This window comes from Penicillium arizonense (assembly GCF_001773325.1).
Source record: "Penicillium arizonense strain CBS 141311 chromosome Unknown PENARI_contig003, whole genome shotgun sequence".
In the NCBI taxonomy this organism is placed as follows: Eukaryota; Fungi; Ascomycota; class Eurotiomycetes; order Eurotiales; family Aspergillaceae; genus Penicillium; species Penicillium arizonense.
Window position 1 is genome coordinate 37055 of NW_019173280.1, and position 27315 is coordinate 64369.

General features: G+C 48.1%; 11 protein-coding genes across 11 annotated transcripts; 5 read left to right on the plus strand and 6 right to left on the minus strand.

Annotated features, from left to right (window-relative positions):
- Positions 1–389: 389 nt before the first annotated feature.
- On the minus strand, positions 390–1981 carry PENARI_c003G04757 (glycoside hydrolase family 76 protein; the record flags this gene model as incomplete). The annotated part of the gene is made up of 4 exons (XM_022628331.1): positions 390–965; positions 1070–1519; positions 1572–1819; positions 1885–1981. The coding sequence occupies 4 exons, from the start codon at positions 1979–1981 to the stop codon at positions 390–392; spliced, it is 1371 nt and encodes a 456-aa protein (XP_022491402.1).
- An 814-nt stretch (positions 1982–2795) lies between these two features.
- Positions 2796–4421, minus strand: PENARI_c003G00804 (uncharacterized protein; the record flags this gene model as incomplete). Its single annotated transcript, XM_022628050.1, has 2 exons — positions 2796–4064; positions 4113–4421. The coding sequence occupies 2 exons, from the start codon at positions 4419–4421 to the stop codon at positions 2796–2798; spliced, it is 1578 nt and encodes a 525-aa protein (XP_022491820.1).
- A 462-nt stretch (positions 4422–4883) lies between these two features.
- On the minus strand, positions 4884–5867 carry PENARI_c003G09338 (uncharacterized protein; the record flags this gene model as incomplete). The annotated part of the gene is made up of 5 exons (XM_022628656.1): positions 4884–4926; positions 4981–5225; positions 5280–5330; positions 5392–5723; positions 5774–5867. 5 exons carry the CDS (start codon positions 5865–5867, stop codon positions 4884–4886), a joined length of 765 nt encoding a protein of 254 aa, XP_022491467.1.
- A 544-nt stretch (positions 5868–6411) lies between these two features.
- Positions 6412–7584, plus strand: PENARI_c003G10807 (uncharacterized protein; the record flags this gene model as incomplete). The annotated part of the gene is made up of 1 exon (XM_022628753.1): positions 6412–7584. One exon carries the CDS (start codon positions 6412–6414, stop codon positions 7582–7584), a length of 1173 nt encoding a protein of 390 aa, XP_022491570.1.
- A 413-nt stretch (positions 7585–7997) lies between these two features.
- PENARI_c003G01970 (putative glycosyl hydrolase) lies at positions 7998–10539 on the minus strand (the record flags this gene model as incomplete). Its single annotated transcript, XM_022628138.1, has 4 exons — positions 7998–8622; positions 8868–9256; positions 9311–9807; positions 9879–10539. The coding sequence occupies 4 exons, from the start codon at positions 10537–10539 to the stop codon at positions 7998–8000; spliced, it is 2172 nt and encodes a 723-aa protein (XP_022491500.1).
- Positions 10540–12267: 1728 nt separating this feature from the next.
- PENARI_c003G03650 (uncharacterized protein) lies at positions 12268–15426 on the plus strand (the record flags this gene model as incomplete). Its single annotated transcript, XM_022628250.1, has 5 exons — positions 12268–12376; positions 12427–13130; positions 13184–13721; positions 14393–14683; positions 14735–15426. 5 exons carry the CDS (start codon positions 12268–12270, stop codon positions 15424–15426), a joined length of 2334 nt encoding a protein of 777 aa, XP_022491869.1.
- Positions 15427–16054: 628 nt separating this feature from the next.
- Positions 16055–16972, plus strand: PENARI_c003G12528 (SDR family oxidoreductase; the record flags this gene model as incomplete). Its single annotated transcript, XM_022628863.1, has 4 exons — positions 16055–16365; positions 16416–16523; positions 16571–16727; positions 16778–16972. 4 exons carry the CDS (start codon positions 16055–16057, stop codon positions 16970–16972), a joined length of 771 nt encoding a protein of 256 aa, XP_022491505.1.
- Positions 16973–17217: 245 nt separating this feature from the next.
- Positions 17218–19295, minus strand: PENARI_c003G09027 (glycoside hydrolase family 1 protein; the record flags this gene model as incomplete). The annotated part of the gene is made up of 5 exons (XM_022628629.1): positions 17218–18135; positions 18196–18336; positions 18391–18813; positions 18869–19079; positions 19132–19295. The coding sequence occupies 5 exons, from the start codon at positions 19293–19295 to the stop codon at positions 17218–17220; spliced, it is 1857 nt and encodes a 618-aa protein (XP_022491749.1).
- Positions 19296–20303: 1008 nt separating this feature from the next.
- Positions 20304–22314, plus strand: PENARI_c003G05400 (mediator of RNA polymerase II transcription subunit 17; the record flags this gene model as incomplete). Its single annotated transcript, XM_022628372.1, has 3 exons — positions 20304–20569; positions 20623–21008; positions 21062–22314. 3 exons carry the CDS (start codon positions 20304–20306, stop codon positions 22312–22314), a joined length of 1905 nt encoding a protein of 634 aa, XP_022491408.1.
- Positions 22315–22683: 369 nt separating this feature from the next.
- On the minus strand, positions 22684–24260 carry PENARI_c003G00056 (NAD(P)/FAD-dependent oxidoreductase; the record flags this gene model as incomplete). Its single annotated transcript, XM_022628001.1, has 3 exons — positions 22684–23574; positions 23635–24179; positions 24242–24260. The coding sequence occupies 3 exons, from the start codon at positions 24258–24260 to the stop codon at positions 22684–22686; spliced, it is 1455 nt and encodes a 484-aa protein (XP_022491397.1).
- An 812-nt stretch (positions 24261–25072) lies between these two features.
- PENARI_c003G00012 (uncharacterized protein) lies at positions 25073–26862 on the plus strand (the record flags this gene model as incomplete). Its single annotated transcript, XM_022627996.1, has 5 exons — positions 25073–25187; positions 25240–25408; positions 26279–26374; positions 26428–26636; positions 26687–26862. The coding sequence occupies 5 exons, from the start codon at positions 25073–25075 to the stop codon at positions 26860–26862; spliced, it is 765 nt and encodes a 254-aa protein (XP_022491330.1).
- Between the last annotated feature and the right edge of the window lie 453 nt (positions 26863–27315).

Here is a 27315-nt window from a genome sequence, read left to right on the forward strand (position 1 = left end):
CCTCACTATGGGAACTAGCCAATATCCCCAAAGGTATCCCAGATTCAATCCGATGTCTTCCTATAAAGCCATGTATCATCAGTCGAACACAACACTTTTGCGATCATTGCATTGTAGTTGGCCTATTTTTACCTTGCCTCTGTAGTAGCCTATCGAATTCTAACGCATGCAAAGTTGAGACTATACGTGATCAAACCGTGAGCTTCTGTGAGTTACAGAAGAAATTATATTTGGTCGCGCTGTTTCTTGCAGTGAACCGCGATTCCAGTGAATGAGCTTTAATCCACTATGATAGGACGATCAAGTCTTGAATGAAAAGCATAGTGTATATCCGTTAAACGCCGAGTAGCCTGAACTCCACAAGTATAGATGCACATATGCCCGCAGTATTAGCCACCGACTACCATGAAGCCCATCAGGCCAATCCAACCAGCCACGAAGACAGCTGTAAGTATGCCAGCACCTGCCCGGTCACCCGTTGTAATGACCGTTATCTTTCCACTCGACGCATTACTGTCGTCTTCACCAGCCGTAGGATTACTGGTGCTGTTTCCGCCAGTTGTCGAAGTGACCGGGGCGGTCTTATTGAAATTAATCATGTTGGCGAGAAATACGTTCGTGGCGCTGATTTCTTCTTCCATTCCAAGCCAACCATCGTATTCTGACTTATACCACCTAACACCACAGGTACCATTGTTATGGCCAGTGCAGGATGCGGCGGCGGCTGCACCGGAGGTTTGCAGCTTTGCTAAAACACTATCAAACGTTGACGGGACTAGCACAGCAGTCAACGCTAGCCACGAGGAGGTGAGTCCTTTGAACAGAATTTCATTGTCGTTGCAGGTCTCCGAGGGCTCGCAGTTGAAGTCTTCAATGATATTGCCTGTGAGGAAGAATGTTTCGAAGGTTTTGTTTAAAAGCCCATTGACCGCGGTCTGCCATTGATCTTGTGTGGTTCCGTTTGTCTATGGAAAAGCTTGAATCAGTAAAAAAGATTTGATAAGAATATCGAATCTCTGGTGATAGAAGATCATGGGGATGGGTTCCAATAGATAGAAAGATTTCTTACATAGTTATACATATAGGCCGCGCCCGCTAAGTACGTGCCGTAGTTATATGTCCACTGAGCATTGCCCTGGGTTGCACAATCATTGTCGACGTTAGTGGAATCGGCGACATTCCATGTCGTGTTACTCAGGAGAGGTGATGAGACCGACCAATCCCAAATCTTGTTAGCCCACTGGAGATAAATCGCATCCCCGGTATATCGAGCTAAGCGTGCAGATAATTGGAATAAGCCACCATTGGAAATAGAATTTTTCATTCCGTAGCCACTCTGGTATGGCCAAATTTGCCAGCGCAAGCCACCCCCACATGAGGACGTATCCCATCTTTTGACCTGGGTATTGAATACACCCTGTGCTAGTGAAAGCCAAGAGAACCCAGTTGAGCGGTCCGGAAATCCGTATTCGGCAGCTGTCATAGCTGCAAGGCCCCAAAACATTTGATCGTCATTTCCCTTGAAAGCGTATTAGACACTTTTAACACTTCAGTGATCTAGGATGCCTCACCAGGTAAGAGCTGTAGTTGCTTGGCATATAGTCTCCGCCATCGCCTGATTGCCATTGCAGACCAATACTAAGTTCCGAGTTATAGGTAGTGTCGCCGGTGAAGTGCCAGTATTGGAGGAGTGCAAGGAAGAGAGCAGATCCCTCCCACCATTTATCGGGAAATGCTCCGGGAATTTGACCGGTTTCATTGCCATAATACCAGGTCATCATGGAATAAACCGAAGTACTCGCCGCATCTTTGATAGACTCTAATAAATCGAAATGTCAGCTCGCTCTTTGCATGATATCGCCGCAGATGCCCAGGCCAACGTACGTTCATCGCTGATGTCGAAATTGATAGCATGTGCCACGTTAGACAGTAGCAGAGTGGCGAGAAAGCCCCGACAAGAGAAAGCCCTAAACCAATGCATTTTGTGAAGATGATATATAACCCATATAAAGGTAGTCGACCAATCAGACGAGGTCCATAGGAGTAAAACAAAAGACAATTGTGAACAAGAAGCCTAGCGAGAAAAGAAGAGAAAAAAGAATCAAATAGGCGAGAAAATCCCAGGTAGAGCCATTTTCGTAACTACACATGGCGATTTAAATATAGCGTCAGGGGCATGCGTAATCCTCGGCGCTAGCGTCGTCAACTCTTTCATTGTGGGGTTCCAAGATTGCACTTTTCGGAATCGCGCGGCGAACGAGTAGTGGAGTCCGCCAAGCTCAATCAAGCTTTTAGTGTCGTGTTGATCGTGTATATAGGCAATTCTTTGATTGTCGATCAGGCACATATCGGATCCCGGGCAAATCTAATCCTCCTGTTTATCTTCGGTTTTTTCCTTTCCCTACATTCTGATCATTGCTTTAGTTTGGTTTTCTTTACCGTTGGCAGAGATTTTGGCGCCGAGTATCGGCGTCTATTGAACATTTCACTCCGGGCGCTTCTTCTAGATTCATGTACCTTGGAGCTTTTCGATATCTCTAAGAAGCGGTCATACATATATGATAACTCCGTCGCATGTCATCTTGACAGTCAGGCATCCACACAACTAAAATGGAATCTAACCTATATCGCCACATACAGGCACATGTATGAAGTACCACATATGGTCAAGTAAAACATTACAGGAGACAAGAGGTTCTAATCAACATTACCTGGAGACTTTGATTAACTTGGGTCATACACTTCTGCAGGCACAATCTAACATCTATTGCTATTGTAAAAAAAGAGATAGCCACTTACGGGGTGGATTGGTCAAGCTTTCGCTGCTCCTTGTTGGCAAGCTCCTGTCTCCAACAATATCCCTGCTGGAAAACAATCCACAAAGCAGAGCTTCCAAGCGCCCAAAGACCAGCAATAAACGTTGCTGTCCACCCAATCCCGATTGCCCCGATGAGAGGTGATGCCACTGCTGTTGCCCCAGCACCCAGCAAGCAACGAAAGAGATTACTAGCTGCCGCAGCAGTTGCCGCGCTTTGGTAGTGGATGTCCACAACCAGCGTATGCAGTGTGTTGAATGCACTTGTAGTCGTGAGACCAGTGAAAAATAACATCACGAGAGGGCCAGGTAGAGCAGTTCGATACTGCATCACCCAGCCGTAGGCTATAATGCAGAGACTGGCAAAATATATTAATGGGATCGTTATTGCTAGTCGAGCCCGTTCAATGTTGAAGTTTTCAATCTCCTGCTGTCGATTTTTCTGGATAGTCATGCCTTGAAGCCGTGCTTCACGGCGGAAGTTCCAGTCCAACAATCGGCCAACTAACCAGCGAGAGCTGATACTTCCCATGCCCATGGGAAGATAGCACAATCCGACTTGGATGGAGTTGAATCCAAAACGACTGGTCAACTGAGTCGACAGGGTGCTGATCACGGCCATATAGCCTGCATATAATAGTGCACCGTATATGAGGACCAACCCTGTCTCTTTTTGTGTGGCTAGCAAAAGAGCCGAGATCGGGTTGGGACGCTGCTTCAGTTGCTGAATGGTGGTGTAGTCGGCGGTTCCCTGTTCATCGCAAAATCGAGAGCGCCGTACACAAAACGCCCAAAACGGGCGATTCCACGACGCCGGTGGTACAGATCCATTTCCCACGACAGCTCGACATGTCTCGGGGAAAGCAATAAGAATCACAACAAAGCAAACACCCGACATAATGACCAGGAACCAAAAGATCGACCTCCATCCCAAATAATGATCCAAAAGTCCGCCTATGACAGGGCCCAGTGTCGGTCCCAGCGCGATACCAATGCCTGCGTATCCAATATATTTTCCTCTCTCGGCACGAGTCGAAAGATCGGCCATGACAGCGCTGCCTAATGCAACAGTCCCACTACTGCCCGAGGATTGGACGCAACGCAAAATCATCAGGGCGACATAGTTGTTCTGTAATGCAAGGCCAATATTGGCTCCAAGGTATATTGTAAAGGAGATGATGTATGCGGGACGTCGACCATGGATGTCTGAAAAGCTGCCGATGAATGAGGGTGCAAGTCCTTGAAAAATCTATAATTGGTCAGTCACAATATTGTTGCACGTGTTGACTTGAATTACCAAATATGTGGTGATAGTTAGGTAGATCAGTGAAACAGAGACATTCATATCCCTGGAGAGAGAGTCAAGTGCCGGTAGGTAGATGCTGCTCGAAAGTGGTGAAATGAGGGCCGCAAATGAGCCCGCCGCAGTCACAAAAGCCTTTTCGCCATTTGAAAGAATGCTGTAGGGAGGTAAGGATCCATTTTCCGTTTGGACCTCCAAGTCGACTCCTGAGCCTGGCTGGTTGGTTTGAGAGGTGTTGTTCTCAGTATTAGCCTCGTTAGCCACCAGGGGCGGTCGCTTCTCCGTTACACCAGTCTCTTGCATGATACGAAGATAGAGCACATATTTCAAATTCGATACTGACTATATTTTTTATATCAAGCCCAATGGGCCTTTTTGTGCCGGGGGCGGGCCGGGACCGGGATAGAAGTGGGCCACCATAACTTATAGAGTAGAGCTTGCGCTGAGCTAAAAATGCCACGATTACTGTTTAAGGTATAAATCTCAATTTCTATATCAATTTCAAGTGCATTTCATACATAAGAGAATAGGACTGGGATTGACCCTTGTTTTTGCAATATCATGTCTCAGATCGTATTTTACTTGCAGGTGTCACATTGTGGTCCTCCTCTAACTTTACTGGATTATTGATGGATATGGAAACAATGCCACATTCGCAGTAAGATTCTCCCTTAGGAAATACTTGTACTATAGGACAATGCCCAGGCTGAGATGCCAATAATTCCCATGCTTCCAATAATTACAAGTGCAATCACCGCGTCACATCTACTGAAGGTTCTTCTCGAAAAAGTCAGCTAATTGAGAATATCTGAAGACAGTTAGCAATCACTTGAATGTCAATGTAAAATTCAAAGTCTCTCACCCTCGTGTGTATTCAGCTCGACTCTCCTCTCCATCCAAGTCCGCACGAGCACCCATCCATCCGTGCCACATGGTAGAGTATGTCTCAACATGTCCACCTGACTCATTGCTTTCGATAACTCGGGCGTAGCCAGTGACTGCATCAGCAGGCTCGTCTTTCGATGCCAAAATAATGTGCGGAATGGAAAGGGGGGCAGCATCAGCCACATCCATGCGTCTGTTACTCATCAATCTCTCGTCAACTGCCTGTCAAATGTGAAAGCGTAAAAGCGAGGAGCAAATTACATACCCTGGATGCACCTGTCCCGAGGCAGCAAAAGGACTGTTGGCACCTGAGGCTAATACTGTGACCTGTAAACAAGCGTGATTAACAAAAGTTCCATTCCAAGCTTTCACCAATTGCAAGCCCTACCTTCCCGCCCCAGCAAAGACCAAAGGCACCCCATTTCCCCACAGATGGGAACCGAGCCTTGTATTCTGGGATTGCCTCCAAAAGAACCGTCGCATTTCGCGAGAATGACGCTTTATGTGCCATAAATTCTGCGATTATCTGTTTCTTTTCCTCGGTATCGGCCGGAACATACTCCGGCTTGAGCGCATCGCCCTCGAAGAAGTCAGGAACCAACACCACAGCGTTGAGGCGCACGGCGAGAAGGTCAGCACCCTGAAGGGTCTGGCTGGCGAGCCCAAAGACATCATAGAGGTCGACTATGCCCATCTTTCCGTCCGTGTTTCCAGTCACATCTCATCACAAACAGTCAATTATTGCATGCGTAGATAAGCTGGAGACTCACATGTTTTGAGGCCCGCAATGGTCTCATAATGACCCTTGGGGGAATACCCCTGCACGGTAACAGGTGCAATCGTACGGCAGGCTTCACAAGACATGATGAATATATGTACGAGTTCAACCCTAAAGGACACGATACGATATTTATGGGCGAATCCCCTATTTTCCGGGACCGGGATTGTCAGATCCACTACCCCACTTGATCATTGCAGCTGAACTTCAACGTGAGGCATATATTTAGGTAAGTGCTCAAAGCTCTATATTTCCTATTTTGGTACTACTTCAATCGGAGACCTCGGAGATGGTGTACCTAATATCCAGTTCCATAGAAGACTAACAGTCAAGCTCATAGGTCAAACTCCCCCCCCTCCACCCTTCGGATCTCCCAATGCTTAGTCAGCATGCTAGATCTCCCTCAACTGGACACCCTTGGAAGGGGCAATCATCTCGTCAAAGTATACGGAATCCTATCGAAAACTAACATCACATCAAAGCTTTACTATTTCCATACAAATGATATCAATTCCGGCTGATTCCGCCACAGTGAGGGGTAATCCCTCGTCACTGACAGGCTGTTTCGGGAATCCGGGGTAGCTCCCTTCTCCACCTTGGATTCCTCCACTCGTCACATATCATCCCAAAATGAGAAGTTCATGCCTTTTCCCTACTCTCGCGGTCGAACTTGTGGAGTTGATCGCCAGCTTCCTTGAAGGAGATACCTTACTAGACCTCCGTTTGGTCTGTCGCGAAATACAGAAAAAGACGTTTCATCACTTTGCGCGGCGCTTCTTCTCATCTATCAAGACCGACCTGTCTGATGACAGTCTACGTCGTATAAACTCCCTTTCTCGAAATTCTGAGCTACGCTCTTACGTGCACGGTTTAGCTTTCATGCTTCACAATGGTGTCGGTCGCGGCCTAGTTTGGGAACGGCATCCATGGGGTCCATTATCAGCGCCCTTGGAGGTGGAGGCAATTCGGTCTCTTCGCGACAACCTAATTCAAAATTTGACTAATTGCCGATCTTTCTTTATCTTTTGTCGATATCCAGAGGGCCATCCGGACATGAGTCATGTCACCATCACTGATGCCGTCGCGGTTTTCTTTGCCCTGGTCGTCGATGCTCGTCTGCCTGTCTCCTCCTTCCATCTCATATACGCGAACAAATACTCGCGCACCTTGATCATGGATATGCGCCGATTACCGAAGCTTCTCTACCGTCAACCAGAGTTTAAACTGGTCTGGGGCAATTTGCAGAAGCTGTCTTTGGAGCAGTACCTTACCTTGGACAACTTTGGATTTTTGCTTGAGCTGGTTCTCAGCGCTCCAAACCTCCAGACTCTTCTTCTGAACCTTGGCTCGCATGACTTGGCCTCTGAATTCATGCACGAACTCGCAGAGAGTGCCAATTTCTCCAAGCTGCGCGAGCTTGCATTATTTCGAACATGCCTGCGGGCTCCAGATCTTGATAAGTTACTTGGCATTGCTCGTGGAAATTTGAGTGCACTGACACTATACCATGTCTCACTGGCTCCAGGCCGCAATTGGACATCCTTTTTGAAAAGGCTTAGTACGGGCTTTTTGGCTTTGCAAAGTATCTCACTTTACTATCTGTGGGCCAGTACACCAGCGAAAGGGCTCTTGACTTTTCCAGATCTTCGGAAAACATCTTCGTTCTGCACCACAAGTGGTCAGAGTCTTAACATGTTTTACTCCGAGGATCTGAAAAGTCCTACTGTTCTTGGGATTGAGTATTCTGGATCGAAGATGCCACACGTGTTGAGTTTATTACAGACAACTACTGAGACTTCTTGATCATACTTGGTCAGGGCGGCACGCATTCCAATCACTTATATGTATTATGTCTTGTATTCTTCTTTGACTTTTTCGACTGGCGTGTTTTTCGTCTTTAATCCGCGCTCTAGTTGAAGGTTCACGTAACATTTGCGATGGCGTTGCAATGCAATCTTTCATTCACGCCTATATATCAACTAACTTCCTTTTCCCGCCGCTAAATGTTCAATTTATAGGATGCTGCCATCATAACATGGTAATTCCATCCTATCTCAGCGAAAACTTCAATTTCACATTATTGTTGCATATCCGCGCCCTTCAGTGTCATCTTTTCGGTATTTTGACCAGATACTTCAATTATAGTCTGTTGCAAATTCCCTTGAAACGCAACTGTCACACGAAGCTTCTCTTTTGGCCAAAGGGTGATATAATTATCACCAGTAGACTGGTGCAACCTCTGCATTTTCGGATGCATGAATAGCATTCAACGGAATGAAGAATGCCGGCACCCCGGATTCATTTTCCAACTGGACCTCTGCCTGAGTTAAGCCATATGCAGAAGTCGACTTTTGGGGACGCAGCAATACCTTGATATTGGCTGCTGGTAGGAATTGAAGCTTCGTATAATTTGCGAACTTTGTGACCGGGGTGGTGAAGAAGTTAGACTTTGACCAGTCTAAAACATCCGTAGTTTGAGAGACCCAGTAGACATCGCGACTGATGACCAGGTCGGACTCTGGATCACAAAGTATTAGGCGCAGAAAGGCAACGTCTTGGATTGTGTGGAGTGCATCAACTGAGCTCACTGGCTTTGCTGAATGAGGGGTCGTAGTGATGTTGACTTTGGTGCCCGATAGCTTGTTTCCTTGTGTGTTAATGACATCTATCAAAACCTGTCGGTGTCCTTCATTCTTGACCGAGTGTTTGATGAGCCAAACAGTCCGACTTTCGTAATCGTAAGCAACATGTTCCATGCGTGCACCGACTTTTGCGCCGAAGTAGGCTGCCATGGGACTGAGGTAGTAGTCGAACAACTGCCAGTGCAGATTTGGCCAAGCACTATTCAGCATCCAGTAAATCAGACCTGTGGCGGGTCGGGTGGCATTTTTTCCTCGTTGAGTAAGCTTCGTATTGGGCCCGCGTAGCCTCATAGTCCGCCATTTGACATTTGAGAACGTAGTCATCCACGCTCACTGGTGTGCCGTAACAAGAGTAAAGAGCCTTGTTGTAAATGGACCGATCGTAAAAGTGAGAGTCATAACGAGACATGTGATACAACTCTGCATCTGGTTGTGTCCACGGACATGAACTTCTTCAGACTGCGCATCTCAGGGGTTCCAACTCCAGCGCCCAGTTCAGATCCAAATCCAAAGGCTGCCCCTTCTTGGTCGCCATACCAATAATTCGGTGGCACCCAATCGTACGGACCGTTCATTTTCATTCCAGACGGCCCTAGAGCCTTCGGGTAACCACGCATGCTGGCCGATGCAATGACTGGGTTGGACCAATCCATACCTTGAAGAGCATCTAGGTATACTTCTGTAGCTTGGTCATCCGGCCAATAGTCTGAGCCCAGTAGGAATCCAAGCATCGAGGGATGAGCTTGCATCATTTCGACCTCATGTAACATTGATGCTCTCGCAATGAGGTAATCTGGATCCTCCCATTTGATGCCGTCGGCATCCTCATTGTACTAAGCTCATACTGTCAGTGCATTAGGTTTTCAAATGAGATTGCGGTCACGTACTTCCCAGCCTTCCCATTTATCACAGCATTCCCACCCTGCCAAGACCATCACTCCCATGCGGTCTGCTAGTTCGTATAGTTCCGGGTGCTCCTGCTTTCCCTCCAATCGAACAGTATTCATTCCCATGTCTAGCAGGTAAGTAAAGATTTTCTCAACTCTGTCCTCATCAAATCTCATGAAGATATCTGGTCCATAACCGGCTCCAATGACTTGGAAAGGCTCTCCATTGACGGTGAATTCAGTGTCATTGAACCCGTTCAACTTTGATAATACATGTCGGATCCCAAATCGTTGACTGCTGGAACGGTCTGACACCAGTTTTCGAGGTCCCTGGATGATGGTATCTGCCTGGATTGTATACAAGGGTTGCCCGCCCCAGCGAGCAGGCCACCAAATGTCAGGGTACCGAATCGAAGCTTTGATCGAAACTGTCCTTTTTTCATTTGGCTTCAAATCAAATGTATCGCAGATCTGAGCTGCAGCGGAGCCATCTCGTCCTGTAACAGTTCAGTTCGGAAGGTGACATTCACAATCTCGGTAGGGGGTTTCGTAAAATCAGTCAGTATACGAAATGGAGACATGGAAATCGATCCGGTCTGAGATAGCTCCACGTTTCGCCAGACTCCCGTGCCGTTGTCAGCTGGGTAGGGGTTCCAGTCCACGAACCCCATGGCAAAGTCACGAAGATAATTAGTTGGAAAGGCACGAATAAGAATGCAATTGTCGCCTTCTTGAATATGGTCGGTAAGGTCGTACTGGAGGCCACCGTAGGATCCTTGTTGTTGGTCACTTGTTGCAATGAGAATCCCGTTCAAATAGATGTCCGCCTTGGACGTGATTCCATGGGTCTTCAAAGTAAAATACTGCCCTTCTGATGGGCTCATTTTGAACATCTCTCGATAAATCCACGGGGATTCGAAGGAAGTATCGCTCATCGACTCCATGTTGTCGGAATAAAACATTTCTGTTTCGTTATAGACCCCATTTTCCAGAAGACCAGCCATTACATTACCACGAGCACTGACCCGATGCCATGAAGAGCTGTCTGCTCCCGGTGAAGACAACGTGGACAAGTCGTCCGGCACCTTGAGCGCCGACTGGAGGTACCATCCAGGTATGTCAGCCACGTCGCCAGCAGAGGTGACGAGGAGGTCTGAGACAACGTTTGCTGCATTGACACTGCCACTGATGACGACTGGTATTAAAAGTGCACCCACAATCTTCAACATACTCCAAAGTTGTTTGGTTTGCTGCAATCTGGGAGATAATTTCGCCTGTATCTCTGGGTGACACGGTCTCTTATATGAATGCTATTGCCCAAGACAAAGCAACATTGTGTCATATAGTTCACGAGTTAATACGACCGTGGTATGGGGGGATTTGGTCTGCATGATCGCTCTAACGACCTGCTCAGCCAGGACTAGTTAGCACGGGAATCTCGGTAAACATGGAGATTCCCCACTGGGATGACCGGAGGAACTTCCATTTGGGGTGACTAAGGGCCTTGGCAGGGCCTGATCAAATGATGATCAGAAAACCGATGACCTCGACATCCAATGAAGCGGTGATATCTTGAGACTGGGGAAATCTGGATGTACCTGTTTGTCCTGTTTGTCTCGCTTAGTGTGAGTATTAGGTAATCTCTGAGCCTGAATTGCTAGGCCTATACCCCTTCATCCCAGCAAGAGCCTCAAAAAGTCACGGTAGTTATCTTCGTTGGCCCCTACAATATAGCTATTTCAAATCCATGCGAAGCTAAAATATATCGGACTGGCTCACCAAACTCGGAGAAATATTCCATTGAGCGAGTGTAACTGAAGAAAATAGTAAAAGCAGGGGGAACCAAGGCTTCCAAGTACTTAAGTTACTAGTTTAGACTAGTTAGTAACCATTTACGGACTATTTGCGGGAAAAGAAAAGTGGTCGCGGCAAAGGAGTGATAGTCGCGACATAGTCGTGAAATACCACGTTGAACTACTGGTTCAAACACTCAATTAAAATCCTCAATACTAAATCAAATCCCTTTTTTATGAAAACCATCGCTCCAGTAGAAATCAGACTAAAATCAAGTGATCTTCATCAACAGGATAGGCATATAGATTTCATATACATCATTCACTTCAGGGCTGAGATTTAGTCGAGCTTACTAATTTTCTGGCGGCTTCCCCTGCTCAAGGTTGCTGGACCCATCACAGGGATGCGGTATGCCTGGAATTTGACCCCCTGCAACTCCCTCTAAGACTCTAACAATATGATTGTACTTTCTCTACGCCCAGGGATGCAGGTTACAACGGAATGTGTTGTTGCATCCCGTTTGCGGCCACACGCTCCACCCTGTCTTCACTCCGTCCGACCATCTATGATTTGCCAATCTCTCTCCACGGATCAGATTGATTCGTTTGACAGCTGCTTTGGAATGCCACGCCGATCCAACGTGGAGCGTCCATGCAGAATCCATGGAAATGACGAGCCAAATGTTGCACTCCCGTCAGCCTCCTAAGCTATTTTCGGAGACTCTCATCAGTACAGCCTGATGGAATTTCTTGATGCAGCCAAATGTCGAGGATACCCTGCAGATTCCCCCTGTCGGAGGATGATCTGAGGACCACGCCTTGTTACCATGCCAGCGCTCCTGGGATGCTTGGAATGTGGCCATCCGATCCACACATCCCCCTCTCGCTGTTCTGTCTCGCACAATCTGACGTCGGGTGGTGATTTCCTCCATCTTTTCATATTCTTCACCGAGAAACTGCTGGGAATCATCTTCTCCCCCAGTCTATACTTCGCACAATCTTCGTCAGTGTTCGTCGACCTCTTGAACATCCAACTGCATCAAGATTGACAGAGGTCAATCACCGGATAATCCGGCCAGCTTCCGTGTGCGATTGAAGCTAAGCATTTTTGCTGGGGGTAGTTCAATTACCTTCGCTATCAAGCCGATTGAAACATCAGCCGCCATGCGCGTGTTTTCTCACACATCACGGCCCTCATGGATGGGTTTGCTGACCGCCGCTCTGATGGGCACTTCAACTGTGAAAGCAGTAGAGCTGGACCTGGATGATGGAGGTAAGTGTTCTATGGTTCTGCCCGTATGCAAACACTAATCAGGATCAAAGACTCTATCAAAAAGGCTGCCAAGGAGGTTGCAACCAATATGATGACATACTACACCGGCATGAACCCAGGTGACAATCCAGGAAACTTGCCTGATCCCTACTACTGGTGGGAAGCCGGTGCGATGTTCAACGCCCTAATCGACTACTGGTTTTACACGGGCGACGATACCTGGAACGACATCACGATACAGGGCATGCTTTGGCAGGCTGGGGACAACAAAGCATTCATGCCGAACAATCAGAGCAAAACAGAAGGCAATGACGATCAGGTATTTTGGGGCTTTGCTGCTATGTCGGCCGCAGAGCGGAACTTTCCCAACCCGCCAGAGGATCAACCGCAATGGCTTGAGATGGCCCAGGCTGTGTTCAACACTCAAGCTCCCCGCTGGGATCCGTCTTCCTGTGGTGGAGGTCTTCGCTGGCAGATATTTACCTGGAACAATGGCTATAACTACAAGAACACGATCTCCACAGGCGGGTTTTTCAACCTTGCTTCCCGCCTGGCTAAGTATACCAAAAACGAAACGTACGCAGAATGGGCTGAAAAGGCCTGGGACTGGACCGCCGATGTCGGATTCATGACCCCCGAGTATCGCTTCTGGGATGGAGCGAGTGACTTGAGCAACTGCACTCCCATCAACCAGATTGAATGGACTTATAATGCCGGGGTCTACTTACTTGGTGCTGCCAATATGTACAATCTGGTTAGTGAAGTCTCTGCCTTCGGCGGTGTCGACAAAATCTAACATTCCAACAGACCGAAGAACCCAAATGGAAGGAACGCACCGAGAAGATTATCGAGTCTTCAAGCGTCTTCTTTGCTCATGACCCGCCTGACGTGATGTACGAGCGAGCCTGTGAGACGGTTAGCACATGCATGGTTGATCAGCGTTCGTTCAAAGGGTATCTTGCACGCTGGATGGCTCAAACCACCCAAATGGCACCCTTCACGTATGACAAGGTCATGAAACGATTGAGGGCTTCTGGTCAAGCAGCTGCAAAAACCTGTACAGGAGGCTCCAAGGGAACGACTTGTGGTCTCAAATGGACAGATCAGAAGTGGGATAAGACGAAAGACTTCGGTCAACAGATGGCCGCCCTCGAAGTGATTCAATCAAACCTGATCACTCGTGTATCGGCTCCTGTCACCGATGATGACGGTGGCACGAGCAGGGGAAACCCGAATGCTGGTTCTAAGCCTCCTAAGACGGTTCCTCCCGCACTGGCCTACTCGATCACCACAGCTGACAAGGCCGGTGCAGGTATTCTCACTGCGCTTGTGATGATAGGTATCGGTGGGTCTGCAGGGTGGCTGATTTGGGATTGACTTGCCTCATGTTTTGGTCTCGTACGTCTTTGTTTCTTGTTTTTATATTTCTTTGTTTTCCTTTTCTTCTTCTTCTGTCTTGACTTATATTTTGCAAAATTGGAGACTTTGGTGGTGATTTTACATGGCTTAGTCGGTGGTATATTGTGAATAAGGATTTGATCTAACATACAATCATTCTTCCCAACTTACGTTGCCGTTGTAGTCCAATGTAATGTCTCCTTGCTAGACAATTGCCAAGCTGTCCCCGCATCTCTACGGAAATACGGAGTGCAAGGCCACTGACGTGGAATATCAAGTGAGGGGTTGGCAACGGATGGTTTCCGCGTACTTCTGCCTCGGTGACACTTCGGCTATTAAACTATTGCTTTTTCTATATCATATATGCCTCAGAGCTCACTAACAGTTTCTTCTGTGCTTTTGAGAAACTACTATATACTATCAGTATGGGTTCAATCATGGGGGATTCCCAGATCATAATTCCCACCCACTGTAAAGCGGGAGTCGTAGTCAATGAAGGGCCTGATTTTCATGTCGAGGTACAAATGGTGCCCGTCCCAGAGCCAGGTAAGGTTTGAATACCTTAGGGGAAGAGCCTCTATCATTCCAATCCATGTCTGACATGAAATCCTTGTATAGGTCCAGACGATGTTTTGATCAAGTTGAACTACACCGGCCTGTGCTCATCCGACATTCATATGATGCAGGGCGACTTAGGGGTCCCTCCCATGTCCACATTCGGCGTTCGATCCCCAGGCCATGAAGGTGCCGGTGTTGTGGTTAAGATTGGAGCCAACGTGACAAGATTTAAAGTGGGCGATAGAGCCGGGATCAAACCGATCATGGATACCTGCGGTTCCTGCGGCCATTGCTGGGATGACAAGGAGACGTACTGTAAGGCGGCGATTCACACTGGGTTGATGGTAGCAGGTAAGTTTAGTTCGAATGGTCTCGGTTTGAGATGTTAGCTCATGATACCAGGCACGTATCAGCAATATTTGGTCTCACCAGCCCGTTATGCGTCACCAATTCCCGATGGGGTCTCCGATGAAGTCGCCGCTCCTGTGATGTGCAGTGCCAGCACAGTTTATCGATCCCTGATTGAGTCAAACCTTCGTGCGGGGGCATGGGTTGTTTTCCCTGGAGGCGGCGGCGGCGTCGGTATCCAAGGTGTTCAGCTAGCCAAGGCAATGGGAATGCGTCCGGTTGTGGTGGATACAGGAGACGCCAAGCAGAAATTAGCCCTGGAGATGGGCGCAGAGGCCTTTGTGGATTTCAAAGAAGTGGCCGATCCCACTAAGGCTGTGATTGAGATTGCGGACGGCATCGGTGCGCACGGGGTGTTCGTCACAGCCCCGGCTGCATATAAAAATGCTATCTCTTTCACTGGCGATCGGATTGGAAGCGTTGTGATGTGCATCGGTCTCCCTCCTGTCGGATCAATGACACTAGGTGCCGATCCCTGTGCGTTTGTTCTCAAAAATCTCACCATCAAAGGCACCCTTGTTGGTAGCCGGAGGGACGTGGCCATGACATTGGATTTTGCGCGACGAGGGATGCTACAGCAGATCAGCGAAGTCTATCCAGTGAATCGTATGCCCGAGGCTGTCGAAAAGCTTCGCAAGGGACAAGTGGCGGGGCGCCTTGTGGTCAACTTTAACTGGGAAGAATAATGATGCTGCAAAGTTTCTCCAATATATATCAGCGTTTTGTATTGTCCTCGTTAGTATTTCGTGGTTTTCGCTCTACCGTGTGCAAGCCCCCCATATAAGGGAGAATATAATCAAAACTACAATAGACTAAATAAACAGACAACAAAGAAGCAAATAACGTTAACATGCAAATGATCGGGTATGGAGAAAAAGGAAAAATAAAAAAAGAATGGACTCGCGGGGAATCGAACCCCGGACCACTCCCATGCTAAGGGAGTATTATACCACTAAACCACAAGCCCAGTCGATGGAAAAAGGCTTCCAATTTATGCTACATGAGCCAGGACAGTGTTTATACCTATCCCAACTTAACTTATTTCGTCCAGTGACTGTCCCAGGGAGCCTTTGAGTCTAGTAATTTTGTACTTGCCTAATACCGAGGAGATTTGTGTTTCAACCAAATAGAGCCCCAATTTTACGGCGATCGGCTGGATCATCTACGTTTATGTCCGAGATCCTGCTCAGGAGCGGCAATAACCGTGCACGGAACCATTTCCGGCTCAGTTTCCCCCAATATATTTTGGCCATCTTTTAAAATCTCCAGGACTACAAGCTCAGAGCACATAGAATCTAGAGCCCGACCGAAAATATGGCTTCCTATCTCGTAACCGGCTCCTCGCGGGGTCTAGGATTAGCTCTGGTCGCTCGTCTGGCAAACTTGCCCAAGACTGAAGTGGGAACGATCATTGCTACCGCTCGCCAGGACAACTCTGCTCCACTCACAGAGATTGTGAATGCTTCATCGGGTCGAGTGAAGATGCTCAAGCTGGATGTCACGGAGATCGCCAGCGTGGAAGGAGCAGTTAGAGCAGCAGAGCGCAGCCTGCAAGGGAAAGGACTCGATGTCTTGATCAACAATGCGGGACTGATGGATTGGTCGCCAACAGGGCTTGAAGGAATGTAAGTGAGTCGGATTCCATTGAAAGGACTTTATAATACTCATTTGACAGGGACAATCTCAACGACATGTTCCACGCCAACGTCACAGCGGCTCATCTAGTGTCCCGCGCGTTTCTTCCACTTCTTCGGAAAGGGAACAGAAAAACAGTTGTCAACATGTATGTCAGGTCTCATACTTTCAGCGGCAAACTAACAGGATCTTAAGATCGTCAACTCTGGGGTCTATCACCATGGCTGATGCGTTCAAATCCATGCCGGTCCCGGCCTATAAAATTTCCAAGGCAGCATTAAGCATGCTTACCGTGCAGTATGCTCATCAATATGCAGATGATGGCTTCACATTTCTAGGAATTAGCCCTGGTGTAAGTCAAGATATCGTGTTCATTTCCCACCGCGTTGCTGATATAATCAGTGGCTCCGCACCGATCTCGGTGGCTCACGGGCAGATCTCCCTGTTGAAACAGGTGCCGAGAAGGTAGTGGACATCATCCAAAAAGCAACCCCCAAGCAGAATGGAAAGTTTGTGAACATTCATGTCCCCGGATGGAAAGAGGGACAAGGCGCAGACCGCGCAGATCAGTATGATGGGAACGAGATCCCTTGGTAAGAAGTGTGAAGATCATTGAAATTTGAAAGTGTTGTAATATTCCATACTACTTCTTCGCAAGAGCACACCGATTGGGAGAACGACTGTAATTTACCATTTACATGTTCAGTCAATGAACTGAGGTTGATTGGATTACTTGAAGCTCTTCTTTCTATGGAGGTCGATCTCTTGAGGCAGAAATGTGACTATGCTGCATGACATCGAATCTCGTGGCTAGAAGAAAGTGACGGCGTCCGCCTTCCAATCTAAGCCTTCTTCGGCTGTCGAGATTTAACAAAATCCACCAGATCAAAGAAGCTTTTCTTATAAGATCGCTCCTGTGTTGTTCGATTGACCGCTTGGATGCCAAACTGCTGGCTATAGTCCCCGAACTCCCAATTGTCGACAAAGCTCCAAGCAAGCGCCCCCATTACATGCACCCCGTCTTCATAAATCGATTTGAGAATCTCAGACATGAAGGAGAGATAGTAGACGCTGCGGGGGGAATCAAATAGTTGATCAGACAAGTCCCTGCTTGCTTCTGCGTGAACCGGGAATCCAAATTCGGAGACCAGGATTGGGTGGCGGAAAGTGTTCCATAGATAAAAGAGGTACTCTCGGAAATGTGTTGGTGTGATATAGACGTAGGACTGAGAGCGGTAACCAATGTTCCACCCGTAAACATTCTTTGTCTCTTGGTTGACACAATATGGGAAAAGCGAGTTGGAGGTTGACTTGTTAGAAGCGCAAGCTTCAATCCCTTCGTCTGCAGGAGACACCACCGTAGCGGTATATGGGTCGATTCCGAAAAAGTCAGATGTTCCTTTGATATAGGCTAACTCGGAATCGTTCAATGGCTTGGCCCCGGGAAGAGTTTTCAAGACGGATTTAGGGTACTGCTTGCCCAAGAAGATTGGATTGGCGAAGAAACCAAGTTGCATCTCTTGGAAGCGATCAGCTGCCAGCACATGGCTGGCGTTTTTAGGGTCTTTCGGCACTCCGAAGTTGTCGTTGAACTTGATACCTATTCTGCCTTTAGCCTTCAACTCCTCGTGGTAGAAGTGATAGACCTGGGCATGTGCCTTGACAACGTGGTCAACGCCCTTGAAATTGAATGCATAAAGAAGAGGCTCATTGAAAGTGACCCAAATAGGAACACGATCTGCGTAATGTGCGAGCAGCACCTAGGAAGTGAACTAAATCAGTATTTCACCCTCGCAAAAGATGAACTTTTGACTTCATACCTTTCCATAGTTTACAAACGCGTCAACAAAAGTTTCATTTTGATAGCCTGCATTGATGTAGCCAATATCAGGACGTATCGTGTAGTTTTCGCTGGCGCGGAACATCAATGGGCTATCAAAGTGAAGCATAGTGACCACTGGCTGCAATGGAAGTTAGAAAAAAAGCTCGACTGATATTTCTTTGAAACCCCTTACCGTCATTCCCGCATCCAGAACTGCAGTAATCAAATCATCATAATGGTCAATAGCTTGTTGATTAACCGGTGTCCCTGGTAGAGCAAAGGGCAGAATGCGGGTCCACGGGATAGTGAAGCTGTAATATTCCACGCCCATGGCAGCGAGTCGCTGAATATCTTGCTTGTACAAGAAGTAGTTCTCGTTGGTGACGTAGTCCTTTGGCTTGTTGCCTGGTGCCAATTTTTCCAGCAGCGAAGGAGATCGACCTTCCAGTGCGACTGCACCTTCAATCTGGGCTGCACTTCCTGCAACTCCAAACACGAAGTCTTTGGGGAAATTGTAGCAGTCTGTAGGTCCGAAGTAGTCCCGCGGTGGCAAGACCAGCTCACTGCTGGGCACTGGCGTAGAGCTGACGGTCGTCGAGAACAATCCAGTGGTAGTCTAATACGGTTAGCTGTAACGTCCCTTAATTCATAGTGTAATGAGCGTGTCTCACGTAGTCTTCAAGGTCTGCCTGTAACCACATCGAAGACCACGCAGCTTGTCCATATGGGTCATCGGTGTCAGTGGCACTTATGACCGTTTGTTCTGGAACCCAACTGCCCCATGTCGAAGTCGACCAGGTAGTAGTCAAATGCTTGGCTATATCTGTGTAGGCAGGGGCATATGTCCTCGTGGTCGTCGGAGAAGGAACCGAGGTCGCGTATCTTATACTTGGATTAGCCAATATCGACGCGCATCAACATGTGAATCACTCACCGAACCGTTTCATTCAAAGTGTACGAGAACGGCTGGAAGTGATACTTCGGAGTACTTTGCTTTGTACATTGTGGTCGAGCGGCATATCCTGTTGTTGTCAGGTATAGCTCCTGGGCCTCAATGGCCACAGCGAAGGCTGTAAGAGAAAGGATTGACACCCGCATTGTTATCCAAGCTCTATAATTTTCTAGACATGGTCAGGGTTAAATACTCAATATTACCGTCAAAATTATCATCCCCCGCTTTCGGTAAGTCGTAACAAAGTGTACCGAATTAGCCCATAGGTAAAAGGGCAGAAGTATAGCGTCAAACTCAAATTAAATTGCCTGAACAACGTGCCTAACGCCACCTCACGGGGAATAGCCAGATAGAGTGACGATCGACAGGCCAAGGTCGAGGTCAAACCGGTCCAGTATGCGGTTGCACATGGGGTCCCCAATTTCCCCACATGGCGGGGAGCAGATGTAGACCCGAGGATATATTCAGGGACACCAGCTCCATATGACCCCGAGGATTACCCGATACGTCCTGTAGGAGGAGTACACGGGCTGGAGAGGACCGGAAACAGGTTACCCTCTAGCATCGGTCCTTCTCCAAGTCAAGGAAGAGAGCAATGAGTCAATCTAAGTAGACGTTTGGGAATCATTGGCTATTTCAAAAATATCTTTCACTTCCTTACATTTTTGGCTGTGAGAGTGGGCGCATCGGAGTTTCTTGGCACTGCGGATTTCAAGTTGTGTTTAGTTTGTGGAAGTATTGAGTATTGGATATTACTCTCAAAGGTCTTTCTGTTGGTGGAGGAACTTCTTGCAGAGTAGTCGCTTCCTATGAATTGCGCGGGATCTCAGGAGCGTGGGAACTCGTCAGAGAGTTGGGTATCTATAAGAATCGGAATATATATATGCCTCGACCAAGTGGCGTGGAATGCGAACACGGCTTTGGATTCTAGTTGGGATATCTGTAAGGATCCAACTGACTACAGCAATACTACAATGCAAGAAAACAAACAGAATATAAACCACACAACGCACAACACAGGAATCCATGAAGCTCATAACTGCCTAGTCAATATTCGATCACGTGCCACCTGCGTCACCGATCTCCGTCTTTCTTCCACTTCTCTCCAGACTCTCCAGACTCCTCTCACCCCCGTTGCAGTGGTGTGTTACACCATGGCTGACTCCTTCACTCTGCCTTTGCGCCCTCTTCTTGACGAGCGCGACCGCCCAGACACCCTGCCTGCTGAGATTGCTCAAATCAACAACCAGTGGGGCTCATTTCGCGATGTGAACGAAGATGTTCTCCGGACCAAAATTGCCGAAGAATATAGAGATGATCTGGATGAGGATGAGGGCGACCAGAGTGCATCGGATCTTGACTCGACAGAGCGCTTGGAGCAATTGTACAAGCGACGTAAAGACATCATTGATTTCGCTACGTGAGTCTAATGGAGCTTGGATTGACTTTCTGGAAGGAACTGACAGCTTCTAGGCAAGCACATATGGAGGCCATGTTTGCCGTTGATTTCGTTTCTCTCCTTCTCTCCAAAAACACACCGCGCCAGGCCGAAACTTCCATGTCGGCCTTTCTCAAGCAAATCGCACCTCTTGGCTCGCTCAACGCCGAGGTTGTGAACCCTCCCCCGAAGCCAGATTCCACGACGAAAGATATATCGGCCGTATCGAGAGGATGGCGCATCCAGAACTTCAACGGGGCGGCAAACAAACTTCTCCAAGCTGCCTCCAGGCTTGAAAACGAAGTCGCATCGGAGACTCGATACTGGAATGAAGTGTTGACTGTCAAAGAAAAAGGGTGGAAGGTCTCCCGACTTCCCCGTGAAAGGCAAGCACTTGGCGTGCAATATGGTTTCCTCGAAGGTGAGCTCCCAAATGAAAATTATAGAGACACGTCTCTAATCACGCTGTTTTAGCTACACCCGTTTTCCGTGACCGCGGACTCGCTTCCCTACGACGCGCCGAGAATGGTAGTTTGATACTGGACAAAGGACTGATCCCTCCCAAGGCTCGCTTTGTCCGGGTACGGGTAATGCAGGATGGGCAGCTCGCAGGCCGCTCTAAACCGACCAGTCCCACGAATGACGAACAAACAATCGAGAGTCGAATTTTGCAAGCGCGGGATACACTTTATGAAGAGGAGCTATTCCATGAGCTTGTCCGAGAAGCTAGAGCGACCGCGAACTACGGCGTGACGACCCGCCAGAACCTCATTCGGATCCCCGCTTCTGATAACCTTGAAATTCTGCTGGACCTGGTGGATGTTGATGAAAACGACCTGCAATCTGATCAAGATATCTCACAAGAAGGAACCCGCATTGCAGAAGGCTTGTCCCATACGATCCGCATCTTATTGGCATATGCCCACCGTCAAAACTTGCACCGACGGACCCTACTTCCGCTGCCATTGACCCCGAAGAAACGATCGGTTCCTGAACACCAGCTTTTCCGTCCGGCCCTGGCTTACATCCAGCACATGTCCCATGTACTGTGGCTCCAGTCATTTTTGAAAGATATCTTTGGTGTTCTACACTCGGCCGCCTTGGACATCCCAGCGTATACCAAGCATGTCTTTTCGACAAGAATAGCGCAGACCTCTTCCGCCCCGACAGCTGAGGCAGTCGTTGAAAGGTTCCTGACTCCATTTGAGTCTACTTTCAGCGGCAAATTGTTGACTCCTCGGGGCTCTTTCTCAATCGCAATTCACACCAATCTTTCCTCTCCCTCGTTCGGCACCAGCTTTGATGTGTCATGCAATATGCCCAATTACCCCGATATCAAGTCCCCCGGTCGCCTTTCTCTCAGAGAAGAAGTGCAAGCTGCTATTACGCATCTCTTGTTACTCGATGTTGTCTTTACTACCTCATCTAACAGTCTTCCACCGTCTAAGCCCGAAAAGGACACACAAGAGAATCGCGTCTGGGAAGCAGTTTATCCTCAACATGGTGAGCTTGTGCTATCATCCTCGAACCCCGAAAGACACAGAAAGATCAAGCTTGCCCTGTCCCGTCATGAGCTATCTCTCCAGACGTACACTGTGCGCTGTATTGATGGCACCGGGCGTGGGAAATGGGAGCAACCCTCACAAACCCCCAAGCAATATACCTGGGGGACCCCTTCTGCATCCACACACTCTCTTATGGCGGTTGTGTCCGAGGCATCAAGCTGAACATCGACCCACATCGGGCAGTCCCACCTTAAGCCGAAACCCGCCGGCCTCTTCCATCGACTGGGCTTGTGGTTTAGTGGTATAATACTCCCTTAGCATGGGAGTGGTCCGGGGTTCGATTCCCCGCGAGTCCATTCTTTTTTACTTCAAGAATTTTTGCTCGCAGCTACAAGCGCGAAAGCATCAGGGGAGCATCAGGGGAAGTGGGTCCAGAAACAGAAAAGACTTTTTCCACGAAAATGTCAACATAGAGAGATTCGATACCCTATACAAATTCTACGGAGTTGAATATTGCAATGCAATACTTTTCACAATCATACATGAACAAGAAATATCCTCACATACATCTCCGAGTCCAATGCCGCCAAGCTATAGCTTTGAGCCCAGGGCGCTGACAGCTTCTGAAATAGTCAGCGACCCTTGAAGTCTCTTCCAGCTAAGTCCATATGCAATGGGAAGCCATTGGCTGACATCCTCGCCGAGCATCATCAAAGCAAGCGCCTCACCGCTCATTAAGCAATTTGCCATTCCATAGCCATTGAATGCAGCAGCAATCCACTCATTATCACCTTTTCGTCCTGTCAGTGTGGATGGAAGTCTCCCAACTATTGGAAGACCATCGGATGAGAAGCCCATGATCCCACTCCACGAACCCACCAGGCCCCAGTTTGATTGATCAGTTTTGCCGAAGAATTGTGGCAGTACCGACTGGAGGTGAGTAACAGAGTGCTCAGCCACAAAGGTATCATCGGCAGACACCGACTCCTCGATGCGTGCATTCTCGCCTCCAAAGTAGAAGTACCCTGTCTTGGCGCTTTGTCCCAGATAATACAACCCAGATCCATGCCGCTTCGTTTCGGGATCGTAGGAAGGGGTATAATGGAAGCCCCATGATACAGAGGTGCCTTGGTTTGGCACAGAGTCCTTTGGATCTTGGACCGTCATCGTACCCTTGAAAGGATGAACCAGACCCCTCAGCTTGGGGAGAAGGTGCCCGCTGTACCCATTGGTACAGTGAACCACAGTCCTTGCCCACAGTGGACCGCGAGAAGTGTGCAAAGTATAGGGGAGATCAGTCGTGATGGGCGAGGCGAACGTCGATTTGTGCTCCACAGACTCAACAGGGGTATGTGTCTCAATTGTCAGTCGATCCGGGTATTTTTCCAGGAGTGCTGCAAAAACTTTGGTGATAAGACGATATGGCCAGACTGTTCCAGCCGAGAGAAGAGCCCCTCCAGCTGTACCGTGAATTCCATATTCCTGAAACGATATCAGAGCGAGTGGCATACGAATAGAAAACTATGAGTAGTAAAGACCTACCTGACCTACTGCGTCCGCATCCAGAATGACATACAATCCTTTTTTAGAAGGATGATCCTCTTCCAGGCGTGCAATACTTGCCTTGAAATCTTCAAACTTCTTCGGGGTCAAAAACACTCGTAGTTTCTGCAGACGTTGCACCTCGCTAACTCCCACAGCATCGTACGCTTCAATCAGCTCGTGCATCTTCTCCAAGTTGCGAAACGTGAAATCCACAATCTTCCCTGCTGTTTCTGGTCCATGGGTCTCGGCTAGATGCATATACTCCTCTCCAGCATTGGCGGCCATCTGACCACCATTGCGCCCAGTTGCTCCAGAACAGAGCGTACGAGCCTCCAGAACAGTTACTGTCGCAGTCGGGTGACGTTCTAGGAGCGTCTTGGCTACTGCTAGCCCCGTGATTCCCGACCCAATGATGGCAAAGTCTCGGTCATTGGGGAAAGTCGAGGATTGGACATCGGCAAGAGCATGTGGAATGTGCTGCCAGTAAGACTGAGTAGGGTTGGGTCGCGGCAGGCCTGGATCGGCCGTGACAAGATTGGAGACTGCTCTATGTTAGGGTTTGTGCCCAGTTTCAAGAACGGGGGATCAATTGGGGGAGTGCTACCAAATTTATTCGATGCCATTCTAAGGGGTCAGTCACAGAATTCCTGGTAGGGCAGACAGATAGAATCGAAAAGTGTAAGAAGAAGACTTTATTCCCTGAGAACCATCGAGCGGGGTTATCTTATCTGGATAGACTTGCCCGAGTGGGAATAGATTAAGTCGGTCTGATATTAAACACTTGAATCGGTCTTAAACTGAATATAATCCCACTGTAAGACTAAGATCAATGCAGTCTGCTAATCTACTTCCGAGCTCCGCATTCCCTTGCCACATGGATTGGGGAAATTCCATCTAGGCCGGGGACATTTTAATCTAGAACTATATAATGACTACATATAACAGGGGTCATAAGTGTGTGTACAATGCTATGAAGTATTGAACAGTCTCTAAACGTAAGCCTCGGAGAAAATAACTTATACCGTTTCATATGTGGTTATCGCCCTACTTTGGCCTCTCTTTGTCCACGTCTTTTTTCACCCATTTTCGAGTGCCTCGGGTTCATCATTAGATTGTATCAAAATGGGGGTGTGACTGTATGCCGGAATGATGTTCAAGCTCATAGATGATCTCATAGGACATGCAAGAATCTGAGCTGTCTCGGATATGCAGCTCCTTCCAGTTCGTGGTATGTGAATGGCGTAACTACATTCCGCATAGCATTCCGCCGCAACTCATTAGGACCAAGCTTCTCGGACAAGACCAGGAATGTGAACCTTGGTTGTTGAGACACGAGTGCAGTTGGTAGGAGAGGTTCGATATAATAATCCGAATATCCCACCCTCTCTTCCATCTAAGGCCTTCCTCATTACATTCAATAATCTCATACCTCACCATGAAGTTCTCTTCTGTTATTCTAGCTCTCTTTGCTCTGGCTACTACTGGCATTGCCCAGAAGACCTGCACCCCCAGCTTCGATTATTGCTCTGATGTGTTGATTAAGGACAAGGGTACTTGAATTTTACCACCTGATAGTTTACCCCATGCTAATCAAGTAAGTAGGCTTCACCGAGGCCGATCTCAGAGATGTTCTCAAGGGAACCGATCTGGAAAATGAGGATCTGGAGAATGTTTTGTTCCATTGCAAAAACCCCGGTGATGTCGGTCACCCCAAGCTGTGCAAGAGTGGATGCAAAGACCCCGCGACTGAGGGTAGCCACTCATGCGACGCGTAAGTCGTGAGATTAGTGTTAGAAATCGATGCATAACTGACAACGAAGCAGCTAAATCATACGCCTATGAGAAACGAACGCATGGACGCACACTGCATACAGTGGCAATACTGAGGCCTGAGCTGCTATCTTCACTTAAAGCCTAATTACAGATCAAATCAATAACCACTTATTAATGAGTTCATATGTAGATCCCAAGAAGCCAGTATGAAATTGGTCGTAGACGGAGACCATTCAAGACGGAAAAAGAATCCGCAAGACGACCATATTGACGCTCAAGCCTACGACTACAGAATATTCATTCCTTCACATCCTTGATTTGATAACAGCGAAATGCGGCACTGGATTGCTCTATAAATCAGGGTTTAATGGAAGGTATTGAAGATTATAGTTGTATGGGCTGTTAATACTTTGAAGTAGAACTTGAGTGTTGTAAATAACAGTTCACCGCCAAAAGCCCGAAGGCCTGTGGAGCTGGAGTATATTTGATGACTGATTGGCGGTTACAATAGGGTTGCGCGTGAGAAGTCTCAGTTCTATGACGCCAAAGATTGACCGAGCTTGACGAGGGACTGGCGATGCCAGGGGAGATACTCATTCGCGCGATCAAACAAGCGGCAAGATTGGGACCAGATTCAGCTCGGAGATCGGTTAATTCGTATTTTTCGCATTTTTGAGTCGAACACCCCTCCACCGCGCCGTTTGCGGTTCAACCTCGCTCTGCACTACAATTCGGCAAGCAGTAAGAGTAATGCCTCTCAATTGGAGGCTGAATTAAGCAGAAGAATCCCAGTTTGAAGGTGGCCTACTACCAGGGCGATTTGACGGCTGCTGCTGCTGTTGAAAACTGTTCCAGTCGGTGCTGACAGATTTTGGCAAATTGATATTGTCGTGAACACCGTGGGCAAGGTGCTGAAGGAGCCCATCACTGAAATTTCAGAAGAGGAGTATGACTCCATGTTCGCGTAAGTGCCCGCCAGTATCTGTGGGTTGCAATCATGCTGAGACATTCATGCAGAATCAACTCCAAGGCGGCATTCTTCATTCTCAAAGCTGCTGCTGTCCACATTGCCGATGATGGTAAGATAATTACCATCGTGACCGCATTGCTGGGTGCCTATGCTGGATCCAAGGCACCAGTGGAACACTTCACTCGCGGTGTCTGCAAAGCATTGATGGAGAGACACGTGAGCGTCAACAACCTGGCTCCGGGTCCCATGGACACCCGTAAGTTGACTTATCCCAAGTCCAGCCTTCTGCAGCTAACACCTGTATAGCATTCTTTTATCCCCAAGAAGCCCCCGAGGCTGTCGAGTTCCACAAGGCCAATGCCATGGGCAACCGGTTGACGATGGTGCAGGACATTGCTCCTCTGGTCCGGTTCTTGTGCACGGAGGGTGCCTGGATCACTGTACAAACCATCTTTGCCAACGACGGCTACACGACTCGGTAATTGGGAAGACACCGGGCAAGTATGTAGTTGAGAGACGAAATATCAATGAGGTCAACAACAAACACAACAAACAAGTGACGTCACCACCGAGCTGCCCCTCACCGCTCACGTGAACGCCACACTAAGCCCAAAATGACCAAGCGGTGACTTGCATCTTGCAGGTGATTTGTATGGCAACGCAGGTACCAGCGAGGTAGAAGGGCCTCTAAGAGAGTTTGGCAGGTAGGAAATGGTGGGATATCTAAACATCTTCCCATCTCAACTTGGAATTATATTTCATCATACGTGTAAACCGGTCTTCAACACCCTCAAGCGTCTCTGTGACGCAAGCACCCACTTCTGCCAATTTCTCTCACCGGATTGGGTTGACCCCTCCACATCCCACCCATTCATAATTGCAGCTTCAACGCTTATCGCGCTCAATTTTGACTTGTTTTCTTCACTCATCTCATT